This window comes from Oryctolagus cuniculus, chromosome 12, assembly GCF_964237555.1.
Source record: "Oryctolagus cuniculus chromosome 12, mOryCun1.1, whole genome shotgun sequence".
Taxonomy (NCBI): Eukaryota; Metazoa; Chordata; class Mammalia; order Lagomorpha; family Leporidae; genus Oryctolagus; species Oryctolagus cuniculus.
In genome coordinates, this window is record NC_091443.1 from 71,202,283 (window position 1) to 71,226,695 (window position 24,413).

General features: G+C 40.6%; 1 protein-coding gene and 1 long non-coding RNA gene across 3 annotated transcripts in view; one reads left to right on the forward strand and one right to left on the reverse strand.

Moving 5' to 3' along the window:
* FBN1 (fibrillin 1) overlaps positions 1 to 24,413 on the reverse strand; it is a 259,234-nt gene that overhangs the window by 22,201 nt on the left and 212,620 nt on the right. For both annotated transcript variants that reach the window (XM_051822402.2, XM_051822403.2), the window contains exons 45-55: positions 20,387 to 20,509; positions 16,572 to 16,697; positions 13,931 to 14,047; positions 13,071 to 13,199; positions 12,325 to 12,444; positions 9,829 to 9,954; positions 5,493 to 5,642; positions 4,715 to 4,780; positions 4,357 to 4,473; positions 1,717 to 1,836; positions 567 to 689 (exon numbers count right to left, since the gene is read on the reverse strand). In XM_051822402.2, coding sequence (XP_051678362.1) covers positions 567 to 689; positions 1,717 to 1,836; positions 4,357 to 4,473; positions 4,715 to 4,780; positions 5,493 to 5,642; positions 9,829 to 9,954; positions 12,325 to 12,444; positions 13,071 to 13,199; positions 13,931 to 14,047; positions 16,572 to 16,697; positions 20,387 to 20,509 — 1,317 coding nt within the window. The remainder of the gene's footprint in view (positions 1 to 566; positions 690 to 1,716; positions 1,837 to 4,356; positions 4,474 to 4,714; positions 4,781 to 5,492; positions 5,643 to 9,828; positions 9,955 to 12,324; positions 12,445 to 13,070; positions 13,200 to 13,930; positions 14,048 to 16,571; positions 16,698 to 20,386; positions 20,510 to 24,413) is intronic.
* Positions 10,363 to 13,726, forward strand: LOC138844681 (uncharacterized). The gene is made up of 2 exons (XR_011380906.1): positions 10,363 to 10,503; positions 12,983 to 13,726. It is a non-coding gene; the product is annotated as an uncharacterized lncRNA (long non-coding RNA).

Below are 24,413 nucleotides of genomic sequence, written 5' to 3' on the forward strand. Positions count from 1 at the left end.
CGTCCTTCCCTATGTATCATTCACTCTGAAATGCTCTTAGCTGAGACATTTGGTCTTTATTATGCATCTGATGAGGAGATCTCAGGAAATTTCCCCACCCTCCAGCAAAACTGCACTGAAGGCCTCCTGAGAGAGCAGGTGTCTGCTCATGTAAGAACTTGGGAGGAGAAGTAAGTCAGAGAGCCCTCCATGGGCAAGCTCCGTGATTCCCATTTTGTGTATATAACCCTATAACATTTATCATACAGCATTAGGATTATTTATTATCTTTGTGTCAACAACTTCACATTGAGTTTCTTGTATGTGGGTCCTATTCTATCTTCACATCTTGTACAATGGCCGACATGCTGGAGGCAGGCAATGCACGGTGAACCCCTAGAGTGAACCCCTTCACCCTGTTTCGGATGCTTTATGCATCAGTTTAGGGGAAAGGTGGCAGTAACAACCCCCGTATTACCCATGGACTATCTATGTTCTGCAATCCTCAGCCCTCCCGTCTTAAAGGAAGCTTTGTAGGTGGAGTTAGAGCTCCCTGGCTTAGGTGACCTTGAAGAAAGATGTCTCACCTTTGCACATCCTCCTGTCTTCTCTGAGGACATATCCAGCGGGACATTTGCATTCATAAGACCCGTAAGTGTTTACGCATCGGAAGGCACAGAGCAGAGGATTCTGGGCACATTCATTTATATCTGCAGCAGAAGGAAATAAGAAAATAGTGGGTCATATATTTTAAAAAGTCACATAATTTTGCAAAAAGTTCAAGTGCTTCATTGTTTTACATATGGTATAAGCAGTTTCTGATTTCTAGAGAATTACAAAATGAGTTACTGTCATTATATTCGGTGTAAGCAAGATGGCCATTTATTCTGGGTCTCTCAATACAGTCTCAGTCTATGCTTGCTGTCCTGTTAAAATTATTAAGGGTTATTTAGAGAAATTGTAGGTCTCTCTACATATGGAAGACTTTTTGAAAACTGAACACCAACTTCACCCTCTAGCTTCACTTCCTCTCCATTCTTTCCTTAGGCCCAGGGATCTCAACTTGAGAATGCAAGATCATCTAGAAGATTATTAGGCCCCACCCTTATGAATTTCTGATTCAAGAGATCTGGAATGAGGCCTGAAAATCTGAATGTCTAGCAAGTTCCCAGATGATGCTGATGCAGCTTGGTCCAGCGACCTCCCTGACAACCACCGTGCTGGAGGCTTGCTTCCTTTTCCTCCCTTCCATGCATCTTACCAGGCACACTGACTGACAGTTTTCAGGTGCTTATATGACACAGGCAACCTCTTGTTAGGATTGCCTCCAGATGGCTGCAGAATGCTAGTGGCTATCTCTGTGTACAAATGTTTCTATCAGTAGAAAAGAAGAGAAAATGAGAGAAGAAAAGAAAGGGAGCATGAGGGCCAAAGAGAAAGAAGAGAATTAGAAAATTAGAAAGAAGTCAGTGAACAGAAAGCAGCTGTATCCAAGAATAATTAGTAGGGGCACACACAAGTTAGTGCTTTACAGCCTAACTTGTGCCCTGGGCCACCTAGATCTTAGATTCTCTGCAGACAGGAGGCCACACAGAAAAGAAAGGATGACATGGCTAATCCGGCCCAGATGTTCTTCATTCTATAAACCCAGAATGGTATTTAATATTTAGGATTATCATCAATCAACTGTTCCCATGGCTCGTACATAACCAACAATTCTGTGTTTAACAGACTTACCTTCACATGTCATCATAGGACCAGGCTCAAATCCTTCCTCACAGGTGCATTCGAAACCTCCAATGACATTCTTGCAGGTTCCATTTCCACAAGGATTGCCCACAGAACACTCATCAGTATCTGTAAGTGACCAGAAGTGGGTTCAAAGTCATCCAGGATGAACTGAGATAAAACATGTTTGCCAGTCAGATAATACCTTTCATTCTATCAGAGCACTTTGACTTGTAACATCTTGATTAATTCTCATTCTGTTCTTGCAAGAAAGGAGCACATATGTCTTATTATCTTGGGTTCATAGATGTGAAATTTGATTTGCTCAGTAGTGAGACTGCCAGTACATAAGACTTCCAGCCCCTATAAAAGAGCTTCTCTCTGTGAATTTCTCCCACCTCCCACCTTATGAGGAAGTAAATCTACTACTGGGAGTAGATGCTCTAATGGTTAAAACAAGGTTCTTACAACCAACTGAAACTATGTGCTTGTTTAAAGTTTGAAATATATATCCAGTTTGGCTTTTCATTACATCACTCTCTAGGAAGCTTTAAACATGATGGATTCTTGCCAGATATAAAATAGAAGACTAAACTTACACAAAATCAGAGATCAGAGGTTAAGCAGAAGTAATACACTGGCTAAAACCAAGATTCAAATAGATTTTGTTGATTCTGTTGAAACCAGATGGCTCACATCAGGCAAAAGAAAGGATAGGAAAAATATGTTTAGGGTATGATTCCTCTAAACAGCTGTAGAGAAAGGACACATCTTACCCTGGAGATCTAAAAATTATATGTGCCTCCTAGGCCGGCGCCGCAGCTCACTAGGCTAATCCTCTGCCTTGCAGTGCCGGCACACTGGGTTCTAGTCCCGGTTGGGGCACCGGATTCTGTCCCGGTTGCCCCTCTTCCAGGCCAGCTCTCTGCTGTGGCCCGGAGTGCAGTGGAGGATGGCCCAAGTCCTTGGGCCCTGCACCCCATGGGAGACCAGGATAAGTACCTGGCTCCTGCCATCGGATCAGCGCGGTGCACTGGCTGCAGCGCGCCGGCCCGCGGCGGCCATTGGAGGGTGAACCAACGGTAAAGGAAGACCTTTCTCTCTGTCTCTCTCTCTCTCTCACTATCCACTCTGCCTGTCAAAAAATAGAAAAAAAAATAAAAGAAATTATATGTGCCTCCTAAGCCATCCACCTAGGACTCTCACTGTTCTGATACACCCCTTGGGGGAGAATATCTTCCCTTTGGAAAGGAAGATTTTTGAGAACTAACATTGATATTTTAGCTATCTAAGGCATAGAAGGGTGATGGACTGCTGTCAAGGGTTATGTTTTACCCGTGGGTTCTGAAGTCTGAAAGTGAAGGTAAGATGGTATGGTAGAGAGCCAAGGAAGGTGGCCCATCTTGCATGTAAACAACATCATTAACTAGAGAGTCCAAAAGAAAACATTGACAAACTTGCTTTTGTTCTGCTATTAAACCACATTGCCCTGTTAAGAATATTATTTCTTCAAGATCAAAGTCGGTGAGCTCAGGGGGCTTCCATGGTGTTGGCAACTCATGACTAGAGCCTGGGGAGATTGCTGACGCCTTAAACAAGAGTGTCAATTTGTTAAGTCAACAACAGGAGTCACTGTGCACTTACTCCTCATGTAGGATCTCTGTCCTTAATGTGTAGTCAATGTGAATTAATGCTATGACTAGTGCTCAAACAGTATTTTGCACTTTGTGTTCTGTGTGGGGGCAAACTGATGAAATCTTTACTTAATATATACTAAATTGATCTTCTGTATATAAAGAGAATTGAAAATGAATCTTGATGTGAATGGAATGGGAGAGGGAGCAGGAGATGGGAGGGGTGTGGGTGGGAGGGAAGTTATAGGGGGAAAAGCCATTGTAATCCATAAACTGTACTTTAGAAATTTATATTTACTAAATAAAAGTTAAAGCAATATTATATCTTCTTCATGTTAATAAAAACCACATTATTATTGACTTTCAGAGCTTGCCTGAAAAGCATTATATTCTAAAGTCTGGAAAAGATAAAGACACTGCTGGAGCTCTGATAGCTGGGGATGAAATTCTTACATCTTGATTCCTTGTGTACAAAGAGAACTTTGTAGTCTATACAGACAAACCTCATAGGTAATGCAATTATTAATTCAGTTTATGTCAAATTGTTTTAGAATTTTAGATAAAGAAATGTGATGCTTGGATGTAATTTGACTTTAGTATAGATTAAGGTTCAAAAGGAGGCCACAGGAGCCATTCTTTGAAATTTTAATAACAGAGTTAAAACAAGAAGAATTCATACTGGATAACATAACCTTTCATATCACTCCATGTAATGAAATGCAAATTAAGTTTTGTATTTTATACACTAATATAAGGAATAAGATTATGCCCCTAAAAATTTCGTTTTCTAATTTCACCTACAAGCACCTTGTCTGCTTTGTCCACTGCTTAGCCCCTCACTGCGCTTAGCCTGGCACAGGAAGGTGACTCAGCTAGTGTTCTAAGCAAGGAGACCTGAATGGATGGGTGAAACTTACAAGTCCTATCTCAATACATAAATGTCCAGATGTGAGTACTCGATGGCTTGATTTCTGATGTGTAAAATCCTGATGGGAGAAACTCACTCATTACTCACCTACACACTCATTGCCTTCTAGAATATAACCAAAGGGACACTCGCAGCGATAGGAGCCGTCGGTGTTGATGCACTGCCCGTGCTTACAGACATCAGGTTCTTTGCACTCATCCATATCTTAAAAAAAGGAGGAAAAAAAGCCTTTAAAAAAACATTAAGGCTAACTCTGATCGTTTCAGGATTTAACCGCTAAAATATCTAATCTCACAATACAACCGGTATCCACATGAAATGAAAAAAAAGTAGGGCTTAATGTTTCAAATTAGATGCGGAGGAATAAAAATGACTGGGAACAGGGTAATGAAGGGGCTGGTTGAGAGTATTCAGAAATGCTGAGAATGTAGCACAGGCTACTCACCGACCGCAGAATCATCAGGCCCCACGATGATCCCACTTCCATAGGGACAGATCTGGCGGAAAGCCTCTGCAGTGAGACACACACGTGTTAATAGGTAGCTCCAAGGCAATCAGTCACAGCTTCTCCCCAGGCAATGACCACATGCTGCACACACTGAGAAATGATGAACAGGACAAGCCCAGAAACTGGGGGAAGCCAACAAGACTCCCAAAGGTGTGATGCCAGTCCCTTGGGGAGCTCTGATTCCTAACACAGCTAAAAAAGAAAACAACTAACTAGCTCCTGGGATAAAATCATTTTCAGTGAGTATTCTTATTAGACTTTTAATTAAATGGTCTTACAGTCTCTAAGGCCCACAATCAGGGCTGGCTTAATCAGCTGGTTAAGCTGCTGCCTGCAATACCAGCACTCCATTAGAGTGCCAGTTTGAGTCTCAGTTGTTCCATTTCTGATCCAGGTCCCTGCTAATGCACCTGGGAAAGCAGCAGAACTTGGACCAAGTGTGTGGGCCCCTGCCACCCATGTGGAGACCAGGATGGAGTTCCAGGTTCCTGGCTTTGTCCTGGCTGAACCCTGGCTGTTGCAGCCATCTGAGGAGTGAACTGGCATATGGAAGACATCTCTCCAACACCTACCACCCCCTGCAGCCTCCACCCTGTAACTTTGCCTTTCAAATAAAATAAATAAATCTTTTAAAATAAAGGAGAGGCCTACAATCGTATTTCATGGCCCACCTATGCCTTGAAGGGCTCAAAGAGACCGCAGATGTCAGACATACCATCCGGTTCAGTGGGACACAGCTCACAGGGGTCTCCCCAGCCTTCCCCCTTCAAGGCACAGCAGCATTCCTGTTTGGAGTGATTTCTGGACTTGGGTGATGAACACTTTCCTCCTTCAAACTTTGCGTAACAGTAGCTCATTCGCAAATCTGCAACATAAATTCATAATACTCTTGAGTTGCTTTCCTACTGGATCTTTCTTAGAGTAATGAATAAGAAACAGTGCATCCTAGCAAATGTGTTCTCTGCAGCACAGCAACACCTTCAGTGATTATAAGAGTAACTGAGCTGACATCACTAAAGTCACAGGTGACTTTCATAGTGAGACCTAGTGAACAAATCAGTGGAGCTCTTACTTTCTCATTTCTTATTTTAGCCAATACTTTAAAATATTCTGATGTCTAAAATAAAGTCCAATACTGTAATTTTTCAAATCTGAAATCCATCGTGACTTCAGGATTGGAACACTCACAGACAGAATCATTCATAAGACCCCTTCATTGATTGCTCTACTTACATGGGTTAACAAGCACTCTGGAGTAAGGGAGCCCTGCTAGTTTTACTCTTTATTGAGATATCACACTTTGGCATTGATTCTATGACCTCTAAGTCCTGAAACCAAAATCAAACCCCAGATCACGAAAGTCAAATAAAGAACCAGCAACTTTGTAGAAAACACACCACAAGGACATGTCACTGAAGCAGCTGTTCGTGAAGTTGTCTGCTACAAACACAAGTGGGGCTTTTTTGCAGATTTTATATAAACATACACATATCATGTCAATATTATATTTTTGACAGAAGCTTGCCTGAGCTAAACAGAGGAAGGGAAGGCAAGAAGAAGAAAAGGGTCTGTGGGTGGGAGGGAGTACAACAGTTTGTCTTTCAAATATATATTTTAATTAAAATATTTAATTTAATTTAAAATTAAATTAAAATATTTATATTTTAATAAAATATATTTTAATATCACTTATTGTTTGGTGACTACAAAAGGAAAATGGCACCTACTTCTTGCAAAATTCTCCAACACTGCTTGACACAGGCTTGGAAACTTCCTACTTCTTATAGAACAAACTGGTGACTCTAAAAAGTGAGCTCATCCAGGGGTCTAGGGTGTGCTTTCCCTCCAATGTGACTTCCGAAGCCTTGCAAAACTCCTCTCTCTATACAGAGGCTAAAATTGGCAGATTGTAAGAAAAGGCTTTTGTAGCCACTTTGCACAGTTCCTCTTTCTTTATGTCTGACCACCTCTGCCTTTTTCATTTCCTCCAGCTACTGTCTTTCAGTCCCAGGAAGCAAACTATCACAGCCACCCATTGCCTTCCTATTGAGACAGTTTCACCAGCTTTGATTTCATGACATGGGACAGAGTGTAAGGTTACCACGTTGCCAAAGATAACAGGAAAAGATTCCATGGATTTAAGTTAAAAATTATCTCTATCTAACTATCTGGTCTAGTGTATTATATTTGCCAAGCTCCTTAGGTCAAATCCAGCTGGCCTCTTTGATGAACTTATTCAACTCTTCCACATAAATCAATCATCTCTAGTTTCTACAACACTTCCACGTCTCTCATGGCAGGCACCTTTCATTGAACTACCCTTCCGGAGGTCAAGGGCCTTGTCATGCAACATATTTGCTACCCAAATATTTCCTTTGCTGAGAAACTCGAAGATTTCCCAAACTATCATTTCTTGTAGAACACCTTTTTATTTCTTTCATTCCTCAAGTTCTTCGTCACATTCAATCTTTTGCATTTATCGATCTTGTTTTATTTATGCATACAACTGTCTTAAGTATAATTCAGTAAGTATTCACAAAAATGTTTCACTAAATATACTAAAACTGAACTCTCCTTTGTTTTCCAGTTTGTACAGTTTCTTTTAGTCTACAGACATTTGTTTTCTAATACTGGTGTGCAGAAATTCTCACTTTCTTTTCTTTTAGTCACTAATCTTGTTCCAGACCCTGGCCTTATCTCCCCCACCCCATCTACCCCTAAAAAATATTCTTGGCAGTGGCCAGCGCTATGGTGTAGCAGGTAAAGCCACTGTCTGCAGTGCCAGCATCCCATATGGGCACCTGTTCCAGTCCCAGCTGTTCCACTTTCAATCCAGCTCTCTGCTGTGGCCTAGGAAAGCAGTGGAAGATGGCCCAAGCACTTGGGCACCCGCATGGGAGACTCTGAAGAAGCTCCTGACTCCTGGCTCTAGATCGGCCCAACTTTGGCCACTGTGGCCATTTGGGGAGTGAACCAGTGGATGGAAGACCTCTCTCTCCCTATTTCTTTCTGTGCCTCTGCCTCTCTGTAACTCTGCCTTTAAGATAAATGAATAAATAAATCTCGAAAAAATATACTTGGCATTAGACTGAGAATCGCATGAGGTTTCAAGTCAGCCTCAGTGACAAATTCCAATAATTAAATTCTGCAAGTGGGAGTGGTCAATTTATACCTGTGGTCTTCTAGGCCAGGGCCTGTCCATCTGAGTCCCACAGCATTGCTACTACAGAAACATAAGCCATGGTTCTGTGGAGTTTTCTCATTTCATGGGCAATAGAAATCTGACTCCTAATTTTTCATCTTACAAGAAAAACCCAGCTTTTAATTTCCTGGCTCCAACAAAATCTGCACTCTGTGGGAAATTTACTTTTGCTTGTGGTGATTCTGTAGAATTGGTTTATTAATCAAAGGTGCCTTGCAAGTGGAAAAGAGAGCCCTGTTCACCCACACATATTAACCAGGGCTCGTCAGGATGCCTGTTTACCAGTCCACCTGCACAGGACCCTTAATGACCCCTGAAATTTCATCAGAACTACAAGAAAGTCACTTTTGCTGCTTGCATTCCTCAATCCTGGCTCTGCTTCCTGGAGCCGAGCATGTGTCTGGGCTGCTCACAGCTGGGCTGATTCTTCCTGCAGTGCTAGCCTGCTCTCTGTGACAGGCCAGTGCAAATTGAATTAATAGCCGAGGAGTTCCTCTGGCCTGCCACATCGGCAGATTCACACCTGGTTTCTCACTGCTTTCTTTCCAAACTCAGGCCAAGCCAAAGGCACACAAAAACAAGGGAGAAGGAGTTTGAATTTATCTAGCTGGTCTGTACTACATGGACAGAATAGCCGTTTGAATTAAGCACCCACTTCACTACCACCACTCTAAGATGTACTTAACTCTTTAACAGCTCTACAAGATCGAACCATCCTGAGAATTCTCACTCTCTCCTTGTTTCTAAAATGCCCAGTTGAAAAGAAGTTAATCAGGCAATTATAATAACAATAACAAGAGTCTATATATATTCAGTAGGATTCATTTGGGAAGCTGTTATTGCTTAAAATGAAGAAACAGAGCATCCCAGAGATTAAATGGATTACTCCAGGCTAAAAATGGCAGATCTTGGGCCCCAAATCCAGTTTTGGAAACTTAAATGATATCCAGTGCTTCTTATTTGCTAACAGGGGAACAAAACTATACACACACACACACACACACACACATACACACACACACCAAATAAAAAATTCCAACCCAACAATAAAATAATAACAATCCAGCAACAAAAACACTGGTAGAAAATGCATATGTGTGTGTATTTCCCACCCCTAACCAGAACTCAATAGACTATTTTGAATAAGTAGATAGCCACATAGGATTGCAGTTTTAGAAACATCTAACCAGGTTTCTGGAACTTAAGCACATACTGTGTTATACTGAAGTTCAGACTTCTTTTGATGTTTTTTGTTTTGTTTTGTTTTTGGAAAGTCAACCTGGCAAATCCCTAACAATCTTTACTGAAATAGTTGACAAATATTTTTCCTGAAAATGGACTGTGACCCTGCAAGACTCTCAGTCACTTTACATTTATTTTTCCGTTTCCTTAAAGAACTTGAGCTATAAGGGATGGGCACCATCTACCGGGGGGATCATGGTTTGAGCTGTGATATTTCTGTCTGGAAGTCTGGGTTTGGCCCACAACTAAGCAGGTTACCTCTTCTGAGGCAGGGAGGGCCCCACTGACTCCCCCTCCCCCTGCTTTGTTGTTCCAGTGGCTCATGGTGACCCCCCATGGCTGGGCCCATCACCATCTGTGTTCTTAGAGGAGAGACAGGCTGAGGTGCCAAGAGAGTTGTATAAGCAACCATAACTTGATGGATGAGTTTTTAACCTTAAAAGTAGAAACAAACCTTCTGACATCTGGTAATCATTAGACCTCTGGGTGAATGAAAATTCGCCATCTTCTCGTTCACAATGAGTCGGAGCTGTGCCATGTTTAAAACGTAAGACCACACCAAATAAACACAGAGTAATGAAAGTCCAAAGGCTTCAAAGACATTTACCTTGGCATCTTCTTCCAGTGGAGGACAAGGAGAACCCTTCTGGACACAGACACTTGAAGCTGCCTTCAGTGTTACTGCATGTGCCCAGCGCACAGATTTCTGGCTCTTCCACACACTCATCAATATCTACAAGAATTACATGTGTCAAAGTCAAAACACAACAGAGACAACATCAGGTACCAGATGCAAAATGGTAGAGGACAAAGGACAATGGAGTTTTAAAACCATTCAAATAATGAAGTTATTGTTCCCTATCTCAATGACATTTTCCTGTATCAATTTTTAAGCTGTGGTGATTTTAAAAAAAAATTTAGTTTTGAAACCTCCTGATGTAAAAATGGAATCTGCAAGCACCTTCTAAGGAGTGCAGTGGTAAACTTTTCTTACTTGGACTGAGTTGCTTGGACTGAGTTGCTTGGCTGATCAGAAAACCTAGAGTAATTTTATGCAATCCTAGGCTAGGAAAGAAACAAGAAACTCCAGAGTCCCACTGCACCACTGCACAGTAAGCAGAAAAGCTGTGCTGTAAACTGTGTCAACAGTCAGCCAATCGATGTGACATGCAGGCCTGTGTACCACATGCATTCCCCTCCACCCATCCACAGAGCTTCTCCCAACACCCTATTCTAGAGTCCTAGAACTATGAATTTTACAAGGACACCAATGCTCACAAAGGTAAGTACACCCCTCTGTAGTACAAACTAAAGACAGCACAAAAGATGAAGCTCTTAACTCTGATTTGCATGTTGCTTTTTCTTTGGAGAGCTAAGAGGACCTGATACACTCAGAATTGTGGCAAGTTTTCTTCAGCATAGAACGCATCTTAGCTCCTGCAGGGGTGGTCTGCAGCCAAGTTTGAACAGTCCTAGTTTGCTTAGAAGAGTTCCTGCTCATGCATGTTGACCTAACTTCACTATTAGTGCCCTTTTTCACTTTTAAAGTTGTCTTGGTTTGGTCATTAATTATTTGATCACCCAACTTACGGAAAAGTATGGCCACTCTATTCTGCTAACTCACCCATCTCTCCCCTGACTTTCAGTAGGAATTTGTAGTGCAGAAAGTGGTAAGTCTTAACTCTGAGTCATACTATGTTTATGAAAACATTTTGTTTTCCAACAAAACACAAAATATCTCTTGTATCTTGGGGCTCTTTACTTTGACATGTTTGTGAAAAGAATTCTACCCACACTAAAATGTATTCACTTACACAATTTATTCTCAAGAGATCCAACTAAGAAAAGTTACGAAATTAACTCCATTATCTTGACTTAAAATTGTAAATATCACAAGGAGTTATTCTAGAAATGTGGAATGCACAGTGATTATGGACAATGCAAAATCAGCTTTTTCCTCATTCTGTGGTAGAAGGTTGCATTTATAATTGTGTCATGAAACCTGTGGCTCATTAATGAATCCAAACCACTGTTGATGATCAAATTACTCCATTCTCACACTCTTTTACTTATACATCCAATATTTTCTTAACAAAAAAATTAAGTTTTGTAAAAATGGTCAAATGTTTGTTTTTGTCATCATTATTATGATTCCTTCACTTGTGGCAGAAATAAACCTGTAGGTGCCAACCTCTTATGAATGGGGACAAAGATTGTAGAACTGGAATACTTATTAACCATTTGAAAAATGTTTTTATTTCTATATATCTTCATTGTTTTCCTTTTAGGTGAATTACATATTCATCATGGAACAAATAAAACCAATCATTAATAAAAGTAAAATAATAGTTTTCATTTGTACTTCCGTTTAAAGCATCAATCCTTTGCTTTTTAAATTTGAACATATAAAATTTCACATTGACATGTTAAAAGTGCAGAAAATTATCATTCACTGTGGATTAGATACAGATCTGTTTAAAAGGAAATTCATGAGCTAGATGACTTCTTGAAAGTTTTTTCACTCCTATTTATTTATGGAGATCTGGTAATTTAATGTCTTTCACTCAATGTCATGACATGTGTTGAAATCAAAGGAATGCAATGCTATAAATTTTTTTTGAAAATGTATTTGTAATAACACATTTATACTACTCCATAGGTGAAAACAACATAGACAAGTCATATAACCATACTCAGTCTTGAATGTGAGCACTTAGTGATTTTAAATCAGTTGCAATCAGTTGATATTAAATTAGTTGCAAACTACTGCCATTTAAAAACACATACTTCATGAATAACTGAAGTGTGACACGGAATTTTTACAAGCCATATAAAATTTTGTGGAAAAAGGTCAAGACTGTATGGCCAGCTATACACACAGAGCAAAATAATTACACTAGAGATTGACACAGAATGAGCTGTTCTCTCATCTGGGCCAGAAAGATGAGGCTACAATCATATCTTTTGCCCTTGGATTTGTTTCTGATAAAATATTAAAAAATGAAGACACCACACACACACACACATACAAAAACTCTCTGGTTTGGTAATTCCAGTGCAGTGACCAGTACTGCCCATTTACAAACATCGATAGCTCTCCTACCTTCACACTTGTCATTTTGCAGACTGTATCCAGGTGGGCAAATGCATCTGTAGGACCCATCCAAGTTTTGACAGGTACCTGGTGCACATTTTCCAGGTTCTAGAAGACATTCGTTGATGTCTGCAAAGATAGAAAAGGAAAAAAATAAGGAAGAGGTGCCCATTGATATGATTTTCATCAAGCAAACAAAATTCAAAAAAACTGGAATTAAATCAAAGAAATATGTAAAGCTAATTAAAGTAGACAAAATTCTGATGAGGAGAAAGATAAATGATAATAAAAGTAAGCTTTATCAGGTTTCAAAAGTATACAATATAACAAATACATTTTATTTTACCTGACAAGGATTAAGCATTTCTAGCAAACTGTAACATGAAAAGTGAGTATGAAGATTTTGAGGATACCTAAAAGATTAAATAGTAGTTTACAAAACAGTATTTTAAAGAAAAAAACAGGGATGAAATCACAACTGTTTACAGAACAATTTAACTACTTGACTGTTAAATATAACTCCTCTCTGAGTACAATGACTTAATTTTTAGAAATAAGGGAAAGTGATTATATATGGCATATAAGTGTATCACATGTGTGTGTGCAGACACACACACACAGTCCTTAGAGGTTGGATCAGTTAACCGTACTCTGATTTTTCTTGCAGATTTCCAGAAGGAAGGGTCAGGATGCGGACACACAGTCTTTGACCTCCGGGAACGCTGTATCCTGGGTCTCTGCAGCCCTGCACTTACCCACACAGGTCCTCCCATCCGGAGCCACCTCGTAGCCTTCATTGCACTGACACTGGAAGGAGCCCACCGTATTGATACACTGGCCATTTCTGCAGAGGTTCCCATTTCCAGTTGCACATTCATCAACATCTGCCAAAAACAAAAACCTTTAATAAATTCCAATGAAAATGTCATAATCCCAACAATGCTCTAAGGGGAAAATATACTTATTTTGAGCTTCAGAGGCTTTTGCTGGCTCTGCCAAATCTAGGAGATTACAGTGCAAATTTAATTTGTAACAATAGACCTGGCTATTGTTACAAAACTAACAACAAGATTACATGATTACATGATTCTGTTAGAAACTGATCATCTATATGAGAATTTATGTTTCACCTTGATTATCTTTGATTTTTGAAAAGTTAAAACCAATCTACTAACACACAATTCAGCTGAATGAAATATTTAATATTCTTGCAATCAGAAGTATAAAAAATTAATCTCTAGCACAGAAAAAATTTGGTTTATTACTGTTGCCTAGCATGTTTTACATGGGCAATTTTATAGATTTAGTAATTTATTTCTTTTAAGAGACTACAGTGAATCATCTGGACAAGAATGTCAACATTGTTCCTGAATCATGTAATTTCTATACAAAGAATAAAAAATTATAGATGCTCATGAACATTGTAATCAAAGTAATATAGTGACTAGATTTGATACTTAATTAGCACATTATATCTGACAAGATCTATAACCAACTGTTATGCATAAAATGGCATCTATTTTAAAAGACAGCCAACACACTAGAGGTGATGCTAATTCTAAAGAACACACGTAAAACTGACTTGCTTTGGCAGTGAACACTTTTGCACACGCACCTATGCAGTCGTTGTTGTGAGACAGGATGAAACCATGGTTGCAGCGGCAGTTGAAGGAGCCAATCGTGTTTCGGCAAGTTCCATTCCCACAGGCATCTCTTTCACACTCATTTATGTCTAGTAGGAACACAGTCCACAGAGAAACATAATTACTAGTGGAAAAAGCACTTTTGTAGTTACTAGGGGGAGTAAAAAAGCATTTTGGGGTTCACAAAATCTCACATGTAGCCTGAGAACTTGTGGGTGCCAGTATTAGCTCCACCAGTGGTAGTGAGAAACCAGCAAGAGGCAAAGTTCTAAACCTTGGGACTCCATCCTATTCATGGTTGGAATGTGAAAGGAGGCAAGCTAAGGACATGAGAACTGGACAAGAATTATTTTATTCTATTTACTTCTAGAATTCTCCACCCTTGCCACTTTTCTCAAATATTTTCACTTGAAAATGGAAAAATTCTGTGCTCATCTGGGTCTTGATTTGTTGCCACCTTTGGCACACTTCAGCCTCTAAGATTCTCACTCCAATTTACCAAAAAGTAGTGACTCACCTGGCATTACCCTGAAATCAACAACAAAATAACTTTGCTTTCTAGCTCACTTGCCACTTTAGACATCCTTTCACTTTTCCAAGTCACTTCTTAAACATATAACTTCCAACAATGATAATTATCTCCTTTTTCTAAACTATCCTAGTGTGATGACATTCTATTTGGTTCTCTTGTGCATTCTTCCAATATTATTTCTTTTTATTGGCTTATGAATTTTCTCTTTCACTATTTCATAGAGCTATCTTAGTATCTTTGTGTCTTTGCAACTAGCCACAGCAGCTAAGAGGAAATTAACAATTTCAATGAAGGACATTTGATATTGCTGATTTGAAAGAAAGAGACACAAAAAGAAAGGGCAAGGATGAAGGGATAGAGAAGGAGTGGAAGGTTAAAAAAAACTAAGGATGCCAGAACGGTATGATCATATGTATGATTTTCTTCCTGCCCAGATTTTGGACATGAAGATAGATTATTTGTGAATCCAAATCAGGAAGCTATTTCTGACCTCAAAATGGGTCTAACAGAGTGTGTGTGAAGACTATATCCAGAGGAGTCACTATGCCAGCAATCAACTGATTGATTTCAGCCATGTTGGTGAAACTCTTTGGTTGGGCAGGTTCTTTGTTAAGGGGTTCCATAACATTCAGATGGAAGGAGAGAGTTGGGTAATTTCTAACGGTTATGCAAGGGTGATGAGCCAGGATGATTATGCTGCTTCAGCTTCAAATGTGTCATTACTCCAGGGTAGACAAACCTTTACGAGAATGTTCCCTAATGGACGAATCCAGTTAAAGCCAAAGACAAGCAGTTTAAACATTACTCTAGTGATTGTTCTTCTTCAGCTGTGAAACTAACTCACGTTCTAAAAGTTCCCCAAAGATGTAATGGGTGTTGCATTGGAGTAGAAAAAGAAAGAAGAGGAGAGAAGATTGATTACATGTTATAAAGTTTATTTTAAATCAACAGCTTGACAAAATAAACCAAGGCAGAGATTTAAAATTCAGAGCTTTTTTCTCTAGAAAAATATTTTTTTTCTTATTTTTTATTTATTTATTTATTTATTTACTATTATTATTATTGCCTTTACAGGGTCTGTAGAGGCCAGTGTTGTGGCAGAGTGGGTAAGCAGCTGCCTGAGGTGCCAGCATTCCATTTGGGTGCCAGTTAGAGTCTGGACTGCTCCACTTCCAATCCAGTTCTCATTAGCAAATGGCCTGGAAAAGCAGCACAAAATGGGCCCATGTCTGGGCCCCTGCCACCCATGTGGGAGATCCAGATGAAGCTCCTGGATTTGGCCTGGCTATTGCAGCCATCTGGGGAGTGAACGGCAGATGGAAGATCTCTGTGTCTCTCCCCCAACCCTCTTTGAAATTCTGACTTTCAAATAAATACATAAATCTTAAAAAAAAAAAATCAAAGGATCTGTAGAGGCAGAGAGAAATAGAGAGGTCTTTCATCTGCTGGTTCACTCCCTAGATGGCCATAATGGCCAGAGATGAGCCGATCCGAAGCCAGGAGCCAGGAGCTTCTTCGAGGTCTCCCACAGGCATGCAGGGGCCCAAGGACATGGGCCATTTTCTACTGCTTTTCCAGGCCATAGCAGAGAGATGAATCAGAAGTGGAGCAGCCGGGACTCGAACTGATGCCCAAATGGGATGCTGGCATTGCAGGCGGTGGATTTACCTACTATGCCACAGCACCAGTCCCTAAATCTGCCTCTGAGGATCTGGTCCAAACTACAGATTGTTCAGAAAAAAATACCCATTCTCATACTCAAAAACTGAATCTTTTCTAATGATGGGAATTCACATAGAGGTTTAAAAAGAATAATAGGCTATCAATATTAACAAAAATTAATTTGTGTCTTAATCCTTTCTTATTTATTCCTTAATCAAATGCATATCAAGGAAGAAGTTTATTAAGTTCAGATTGCTTAACATTAAATAAGATGTTATAGCTGTCCAGTTGCCTGTGTTTTTATTCTGTAAATAGCAACACAACTACTGGAGACTTAGTGTTAAATTTCATAAGTATTTGGATGCAAATGCATTACCCAATAGGAGATGAAGGGGAAAAATGAAATAACACAAACTTACCCAAACACATGGTTTGATCAGCGTTTGTTTTAAAACCTGTATGGCAAAGGCAATAAAAACTCCCAACAGTGTCAATGCACTGCCCATGGCTGCATATATTGGGGATTTCTTGACATTCGTTGCGATCTGTAAATAAAAAGCACCTTGAGCATTTGAATGGAAACAAAATCTAGTTGAATGACTAAGTATTGTTCTAGGATTAACTCCAGCTCTAAACTAAATTAGTGAACTGGACACTGGCATTATGCCTACTTTTGCCTCAAAAGTGGTTAAGACTCTCATTTATGAAGGAGATTCAGAGTATAATAATGCATGAAAGAATGAAAACCAGTGACAGGAACCAAAATGTTCTGAAAGATGAGAAAACTGGGAAGTAGCGAGGGGAGAAAATCTAGTTAGGAGGATTTTCTGGCTGATTAGCTGCCTAAGTGGTGTCATGATCTGTAGAATTAATTGAGATGTTTTGTCTAGTCAAGATTTGCTACCCCAAGTCATGGACACTTTTATGGCTCCTGTTAATTTACATCAAAGTCAAACAAATCACATCGCTAAGGTTAAGTTTTTGTCAATGGATAACCCATGCTGTCCCTCGTTCAAGTTCCACCTCATTGTTCTTCTTAGTCCCATAACCTTTTACTCCATCTGAACCACGCCTTCATGTCCAACATGGCTCCAGCAGCACCTGATAATCCTAATGATGTTTTTGTTCTCTATTCATATTTATTTGAGGGAAAACCCTCCCAACTTGCTTCTGCCAGCCTGTAAGCTCTAACTTATATTTGTTATCCACTGAATCTTTGTTGCTTTCCTGAAATCTGATTAGCTAAGGGGCAGAATTTAATGCATGAATTAGCAAACAATGTAATTACATGCTTATTTGTGTCTCTGATTTTTCTAAAGCTCTCAAAACTGCGTTCAGAGTAAATGTAATCTGAAGAGCACTGTATCGTCCTGATTTTCCTACTCTCACAAAAGAAAACACTCTGTCATCTTTGCAGCGAATGCTGTAGAGCATCCTGCTCTTAACAGGAAAACCCAGACTTGCTGTTCGCATGCTGCGTTCACCAGGAAACAGCAATTGGGAATGAATACATTTTGCTGCACAGATAACCTTTCCCATCCCAGAGGAAAGGTATATCCTCTGTTCCATGTGTTCTAGCTGCCATTTATATCACTACCTCTTGCTGGGGCTGAGGAATCACCAAACTTTTAAAAGTGAGGAGGAGTACATCACTGGATGGGAACTTGAGATGGAGCAGTTCAGGAGTTACTGCTACCCTGTGTAAAAGAGCTACTTAACAAAACATGCTTCCTATTTGAGAAAATAGGTTTGAAATGACCAGAATTTCCCCAAGATAGGCAGAGGAAATTGATTTTCACTCCCAAGCTCAATGAAAGGAGTTGTTCTTGAGGAAGTAGGGCAGGTGTCAGGGTCTAACATGATATCCCAAGCCACTGGCACCCTCGGCAGTGCTGGACCTGGGAGTGTGTGGGGGACCAGACCGACCTTATGTCAGGGTAGCATAAGGAAATAGAGAGCACTAAAGGGGTCTTCAATTAAGAATCATCTCTCATCCACTGCTTATTTCATGATAGAATTTAATGAAATATGGAGGTTCTATTGGTAGAATAGAAAGCTATAACTCAAGAGAATTTGATTGTGAAGTTTTCATCTTGTTTTAACACCAGAAAACTGGGTTTATACAAGCACCAAGATTTAAAACTCCCAGGAGATCATATGAAAAGTTGGGATAGGAGGGTTGAATGGGCTACTGAGGGAAAAAAGCTGTCATGCCCCCCCCCCCCCCCCCCCCCGCCAACAGTGCACAAGAGTGGTGTGGGGGAGGAACTAGGAGGCAGTGGCTGGGAGGAAAATGCCTCTTGTCTTTAGCTGGGCAAGGATATCTCAGAAGGGAGTGCTTCTGCTGTAACCATGCAGCTCCCGAGGTCAGATTAGCATCCCAGAACTTAGGTAGCTAAATCTTTTCTCAGATCTCTCATTACAATATGGCTGCTATGGTCAGCTATTGTGTGGACTATGAAATGATGCATTTAGTAATTCAAATAAAAGTCTTATGAGTAAGAGGGAGTTTTTGTTCTTCTCTTTTTAAACACAGGCAAAGACGAGTACTTCACAACATGCCTGCAAACTTCTAAGTATGGAATAGCATTTAAAGGCATCACAAACTTCCTCTAAAGTAAATGTGAATGAAGACATCCTAGAATGAAATCTTCAACCCTAGAGGTTGAAATGCTGCAAAACTCAAGCACATTCCCTTTCTTTTGAAGATGTCAATGAATGAGGGAAGTTGAGCTTTTGGCTACAAACAACACTCACCCACAACACTTACTCTGCTAACACTGGGCGCTTTTTGTGTATGTTAGTATTCTACAAGAAAATAAGGCTGAGCTTCCTCAGGCTATGGATTGGGTATCTTGTCTTGATCTATAAAATAGCTCTGTCCCTCTTTCTTCCCTGAGTGTGAAATGGTATGAAATGACAAGTGCTTTATGATAGTACATATCAGTCATTCTGTATCTTGACTGGTATTATTTCACCCAGGTCCAAAGAAATATAAATTAAGAGTAAAATGCAGGGAAGTGGTGTTGATGCCAAGTTTCACTAGCATATTGTGGTTCATATCAGAGACGTCCCTACTTTTCCTGTCCTCTATTTTTAATACGTGGGTAACAACAGCTTTGCTGACAAAATGCTAAATATTTGCACATGTTCCTTTAAAGCCAACAAAACAAGTCTTGATTCTCAAAGTGATTTTTTTGTTCTGCTATTACGCCCTCTTCCCACCAAGGTCTCATAAAACAATGCAAAATACCCTACAGAGAGCAGTGCACTTCCTACCACTTAATCACTGGCAGGCAAGGAAATCCAAGGAAAGTCTGACCATATTCCCCTGAGTTGCTTCATTCACAAATGCATAAAGTATCCAGGAAACTCACTATGAAATGAAGCATACGCAGAATAACACATTCTTCCTGATTTCTTTGCTAACTACACAATGATTTTAATTACTTAAAAATTATAAGAAAATCATTCTGAGGGATTATTTTGCTTCTAAGAAGAGTGCTTTAATTTTCATAACACTGGGTATAAGGTCTCATCAGAAACTGAATAACCTTACCATTAATTTGGGTTGAGAATACATCCAATCTTCTTGTTTCTACTACATTCCTGACAAAAGTGAGCAACAACAACAAAATATAACTTCTATGGGAGTCAGTTTCTCACCGAGGTTAGAGGTTGCTAATCAGAGGTTGCTAATGTCTGCTACCTTCAATGAGTGATCTTTATTTATCAGGTGTTTGGGAAGGAAAGTGATGCTATTGGTTTTGTTTGTCCAGTGTATGCAGGTAAATGTGGCCCAGCTCAGAATAGGTTCATTGTCTAGATTTGGGATGTGTGACCAAGAAATATCATTGCCTAAGGGGAACTACATGGAAGACAAAAGAAAAAAAAGTTATTTGGTCCTGAATACTGGATAAGGTAATGCGGGTATGTACATATACTTATGCATGTGCGTATATGTGTAGGTATTTGCCGACGAGGCAGCAGAAAGGTAAACATGAAATCTATTTCTATAAATGACTCCTTGAAGCCTTTGCAAATATCTCAATTATAAAAGGGGAAAAAGCTAAGTGTTTAGACATTTTAACAGTTTTCTTTTTTCCAATGTCACTGAGTTCATCAACCTGAATCCTAACTCATGTGTTCTTCAAAAGAAATCCAGGTATCTGCAGCTCTGCAGAGATGAACCCCTGGGTGGACATGAGTGCTCAACCAGCAGGGCACTACATACCGTTGCACTGTCCCGTGGAGGTGAAGCGGTAGCCAGGCTTACAGTCACAGCGGTAGCTGCCTGCAGTGTTGATGCATTCTGCATTACGCTGGCAAACTGGGCCATTCTGACACTCATCGATATCTACAAGCAGGGAAGAATTTAATTTAGTTAGAAGGAGAACAGAGTCCAGAACAGAATCTGGTATTGAGTTGACAAAGCCTCTCATGCAAAAACAGATTTATATTTTCTTACTTTGATTGGATCTATTGAAAAGACAACAGAGATATTTACCCCAGCTATATTCATAATTGCCACAACTTGGAAGCACCCAGGATGTCCTTTAATTGGTAAATGGATAAATAAACCATGAAACCTCTAAAGCTAAAAAGAAATGTGCTATCAAGTCATGAAAAGGCATAGAGGAAACTTAAATACATATTAAGCAAAGAAGCCAATCTGAAAAGGTTATGTACTGTATGATCCTAAATGCATACATTCTGAAAGAGGCAAAACTACAAAAATAGAAAAAAAACAGTTTTGAGAGGAGTTGAAGGTAGGGAGGCATAAGTAACACACAGAGGACTTGTAGGGGAATGAAACTGCTCTGGATAATGCTATAATAGTGGATAATTGTCATCATATATTTGTCCAACTCCACAGAATGTACAAGTCCAAGGGTGAGCCCTGTAGTCAACTAGGAGACCAAGTGGAGATGATGTGTCTGTGTGGGCTCATCAGTGGTAACAACTGTACTATTCTGGTGGGGGAGGTTGGCAGTAGGAGAACCTATGGATTTGTAGGACAGGAGGTATATGGGAAATAACTGTACCTTTCTCTCAATTTTTCTGTGAACCCAAAACTGCTAGAAAATAAGAATTTTTTTTTAAAAGGGAATGTAAGACTAAAAATCCATTATTTACAATTTTCACTTCAATGAAAATTATCTATGGGTGCAAGTACTTGAATATGAACACATATGGGCCCTCACATGATGATCATGTTTTGAAAAAATCTTATGCAACCTGACTGCTAGGACCAGCACATGCTATGGATACAGACTAATACTGTATGAAGTCCTGTGTGGACTCAAAGCCCCAGCATTTTATGACTCAATAAGGCTGCTTTTGTCTGGAAAATTGTGAGGTCTGCAGCTCAGAGCATCCTAACCCTACTGCCCATAGGAATCCCTCAGAATCTTGTTAAAAGGCAGATTTTGACTCAGCGTGTCCTTCGTGAAATGGCCCGAGACTCTGCATTTCTATCAAGCGTCCAGGTGGTGTGGGTGCTCCTGTCTGTAGAGAGAACTTTGAGCTGCAGGGCTGCAGAATTGCCTGCTCAAATTATAAACATAAGGCAGTCAAGTCTAGGAAAACTAACATGGAAAGTTGTACTACTAAAAACAACCTAACACTCATTATCAAAGAAAAGAATAAAATGGATATTGTGTGTGCCATGGCTTTGGCTTTGTTCAAGGGGTTGCTTGTCTCTTGTCTACTTTTTTTTTTTTTTTTTTTTTTTTTTTTACAGGCAGAGTGGACAGTGAGAGAGAGAGACAGAGACAGAGAGAAAGGTCTTCCTTTTGCCGTTGGTTCACCCTCCAATGGCTGCTGTGGCCGGCGCGCTGTGGCCGGCGCATCATGCTGATCTGAAGCCAGGAGCCAGGTGCTTCCCCTGGTCTCCCTTGGGGGTGCAGGGCCCAAGGACTTGGGACATCCTCCACTGCACTCCCGGGCCATAGCAGAGAGCTGGTCTGGAAGAGGGGCAACCGGGACAGAATCTGGTGCCCCAACCGGACTAGAACCTGGTGTGCTGGCGCCGCAAGGCGGAGGATTAGCCTATTGAGCCACGGTGCTGGCCACTTGTCTGCATTTTAAAAACCAGATACATAATCTAGTTCAAGTTTATGGCATCACAAAAATGACTGCACAGTCCAGGCTACCCTACGGGGAAGAAGACACATTCTCCTCTCATGAATAGTCTATAACATAGGTGACAGTATTTTCTCAGTGCCAGTTCTAAGTTTGCACACAGAGGTTAGCTCTGCTAAATAAGTTCCCACAAGGAAGTGGCAAAATGCACCAACAGATGCCTTTTAGGCACATGTCACTGTGACAGGAAAACCTTAGGATCATCCTCGGTGTGAGTTTCTGACCAGGTGGGTAGACCATGCCTGTCTGCAACAGACACAAGAGTAGAAGTGTGGCTGCTTTGGTTGCCTTGAGACCAGCACCATCTCACTCACTAGGTCTGACTGTTCTTAAGCAAGGGTATATTGAAATACTGTTTGTGCCATTAGAGAAGCCAAACTGTCACAGACAAGCATTTCCATGATGCAGTAGCCTAACTTCTGATCATGTGCATACTTGGGGAGAACAGAAGCAAGTTCCATTAATCACTTTTGGAATCCATTCCAGTTTCAGCCCTGTTCAGGCATGAATTAAATCAGTATTAAGTCAGCCTTCATTTTCTGATTCTAAGAACTAAGAGAGTGAGTGCTAGGAGGCAGCTGCACCTGGATGAGATGCTGTTTCAGGAAGGATATTCTGTGAAACCAAAAACAGCAGCCCTTAGTTATCTCCATAGCCACTGGATGCTACCTTGCCAGCCAAGTGCCTGGCATTGGTACATCCAAGTCTCTTCAGTCTCTTAGATATAGCAGAATACAGGTTGACTTGGTGGTCATGGTGGTGTGTGGTCATGGGATCCGGCCCAGGACCTCTGGATGAAAGAGGGGAAATGCCACAAGAAGGTGTCAGGAATCCCGAGGCATGTGTGGGAGGAAGAAGAGCATGGCTATGAGAAAGGCAGCCACCTTTAGCATGCTACCATGGGTTCCCCTCTCCTCTCCCACATCCATGCCTCTATCCAAGGCACCTGATCCTTGATGATTTCCCAGAGCCTGGGAACTGAGGCCAAGGCCTATATTGACTACCATCTTGGGGAGGTTCCGAATGGCTCTCACTCCATTCCCACTAACCCACACAGCAGGCAGGGGAAGGGACTGGTGCCAACTTGGAAATAGTAACTGAAAGCCAGGAGAGGAGAACATAACAAGTAGGCAGTTAGGGCTGTAACTTTACTTGTGGTTTATGTTGTCCCCCATTTTAAAAAGGGGGTTTTTCAGTATTAAAAATTAAAAGCATTAAAATAGATGCTCGAATTTTTTTCTGATATGAACAAAAACTCTACTAGAGGCCCTAAATATAAGTACTAATAAAAATTATTCCAGCTGTCCTAGGGAACATTGTATATTTCATAACCAGTAATGTCCCTTTTATAAAAATGTAAAAGAAGACTATCTTCCCCAGATGTAGGGGAAAAATATGAAGTGCTATAAGGAATGCTCAGAATCACTGTGTGTGTGTGTGTGTGTGTGTGCGTGTACATGTGCGCACATACATTGCAACAGGAGGTAATTTAAAAATGAAAAAAAAATATCATTTCCATGCATGCCAACATTCTTCCTATAAAATCAAATTTGCTGTTCTAGCCATTTGGAATTTTTTCATGTGTTTGGAATATTTGCATTAACCTTGTTTTCACTTGGGAGTAGCAAAGTCTCAGTTTGGAAAAGAACACTGATTTTGAGACTCAGCTAATGTTGACTGTCCACTCGCTCATTTTCAGGCAGTGTGAACAAAAGCGGCTCACTAGGCTAATCCTCCACCTGCGGCACCGGCACCCCGGGTTCTAGTCCCGGTTGGGGTGCCGGATTCTGTCCCGGTTGCTCCTCTTCCAGGCCAGCTCTCTGCTGTGGCCTGGGAAGGTGGTGGAGGATGGCCCAAGTCCTTGGACCCTGTACCCCATGGGAGACCAGGAGAAGCACCTGGGTCCTGGCTTTGGATCGGGGCAGTGCGCTGGCCATAGCGGCCATACTGGGGGTGAACCAATGGAAGGAAGACCTTTCTCTCTGTCTCTCACTAACTCTGCCTGTCAAAAAAACAGAACAGAACAAAACAAAACAAAAACACACTCCATGTGACACACCCGGGAATTGAAAGCTTTTTCATATCATCCGGGAAATCTGATACATTGTGTGCAGGGC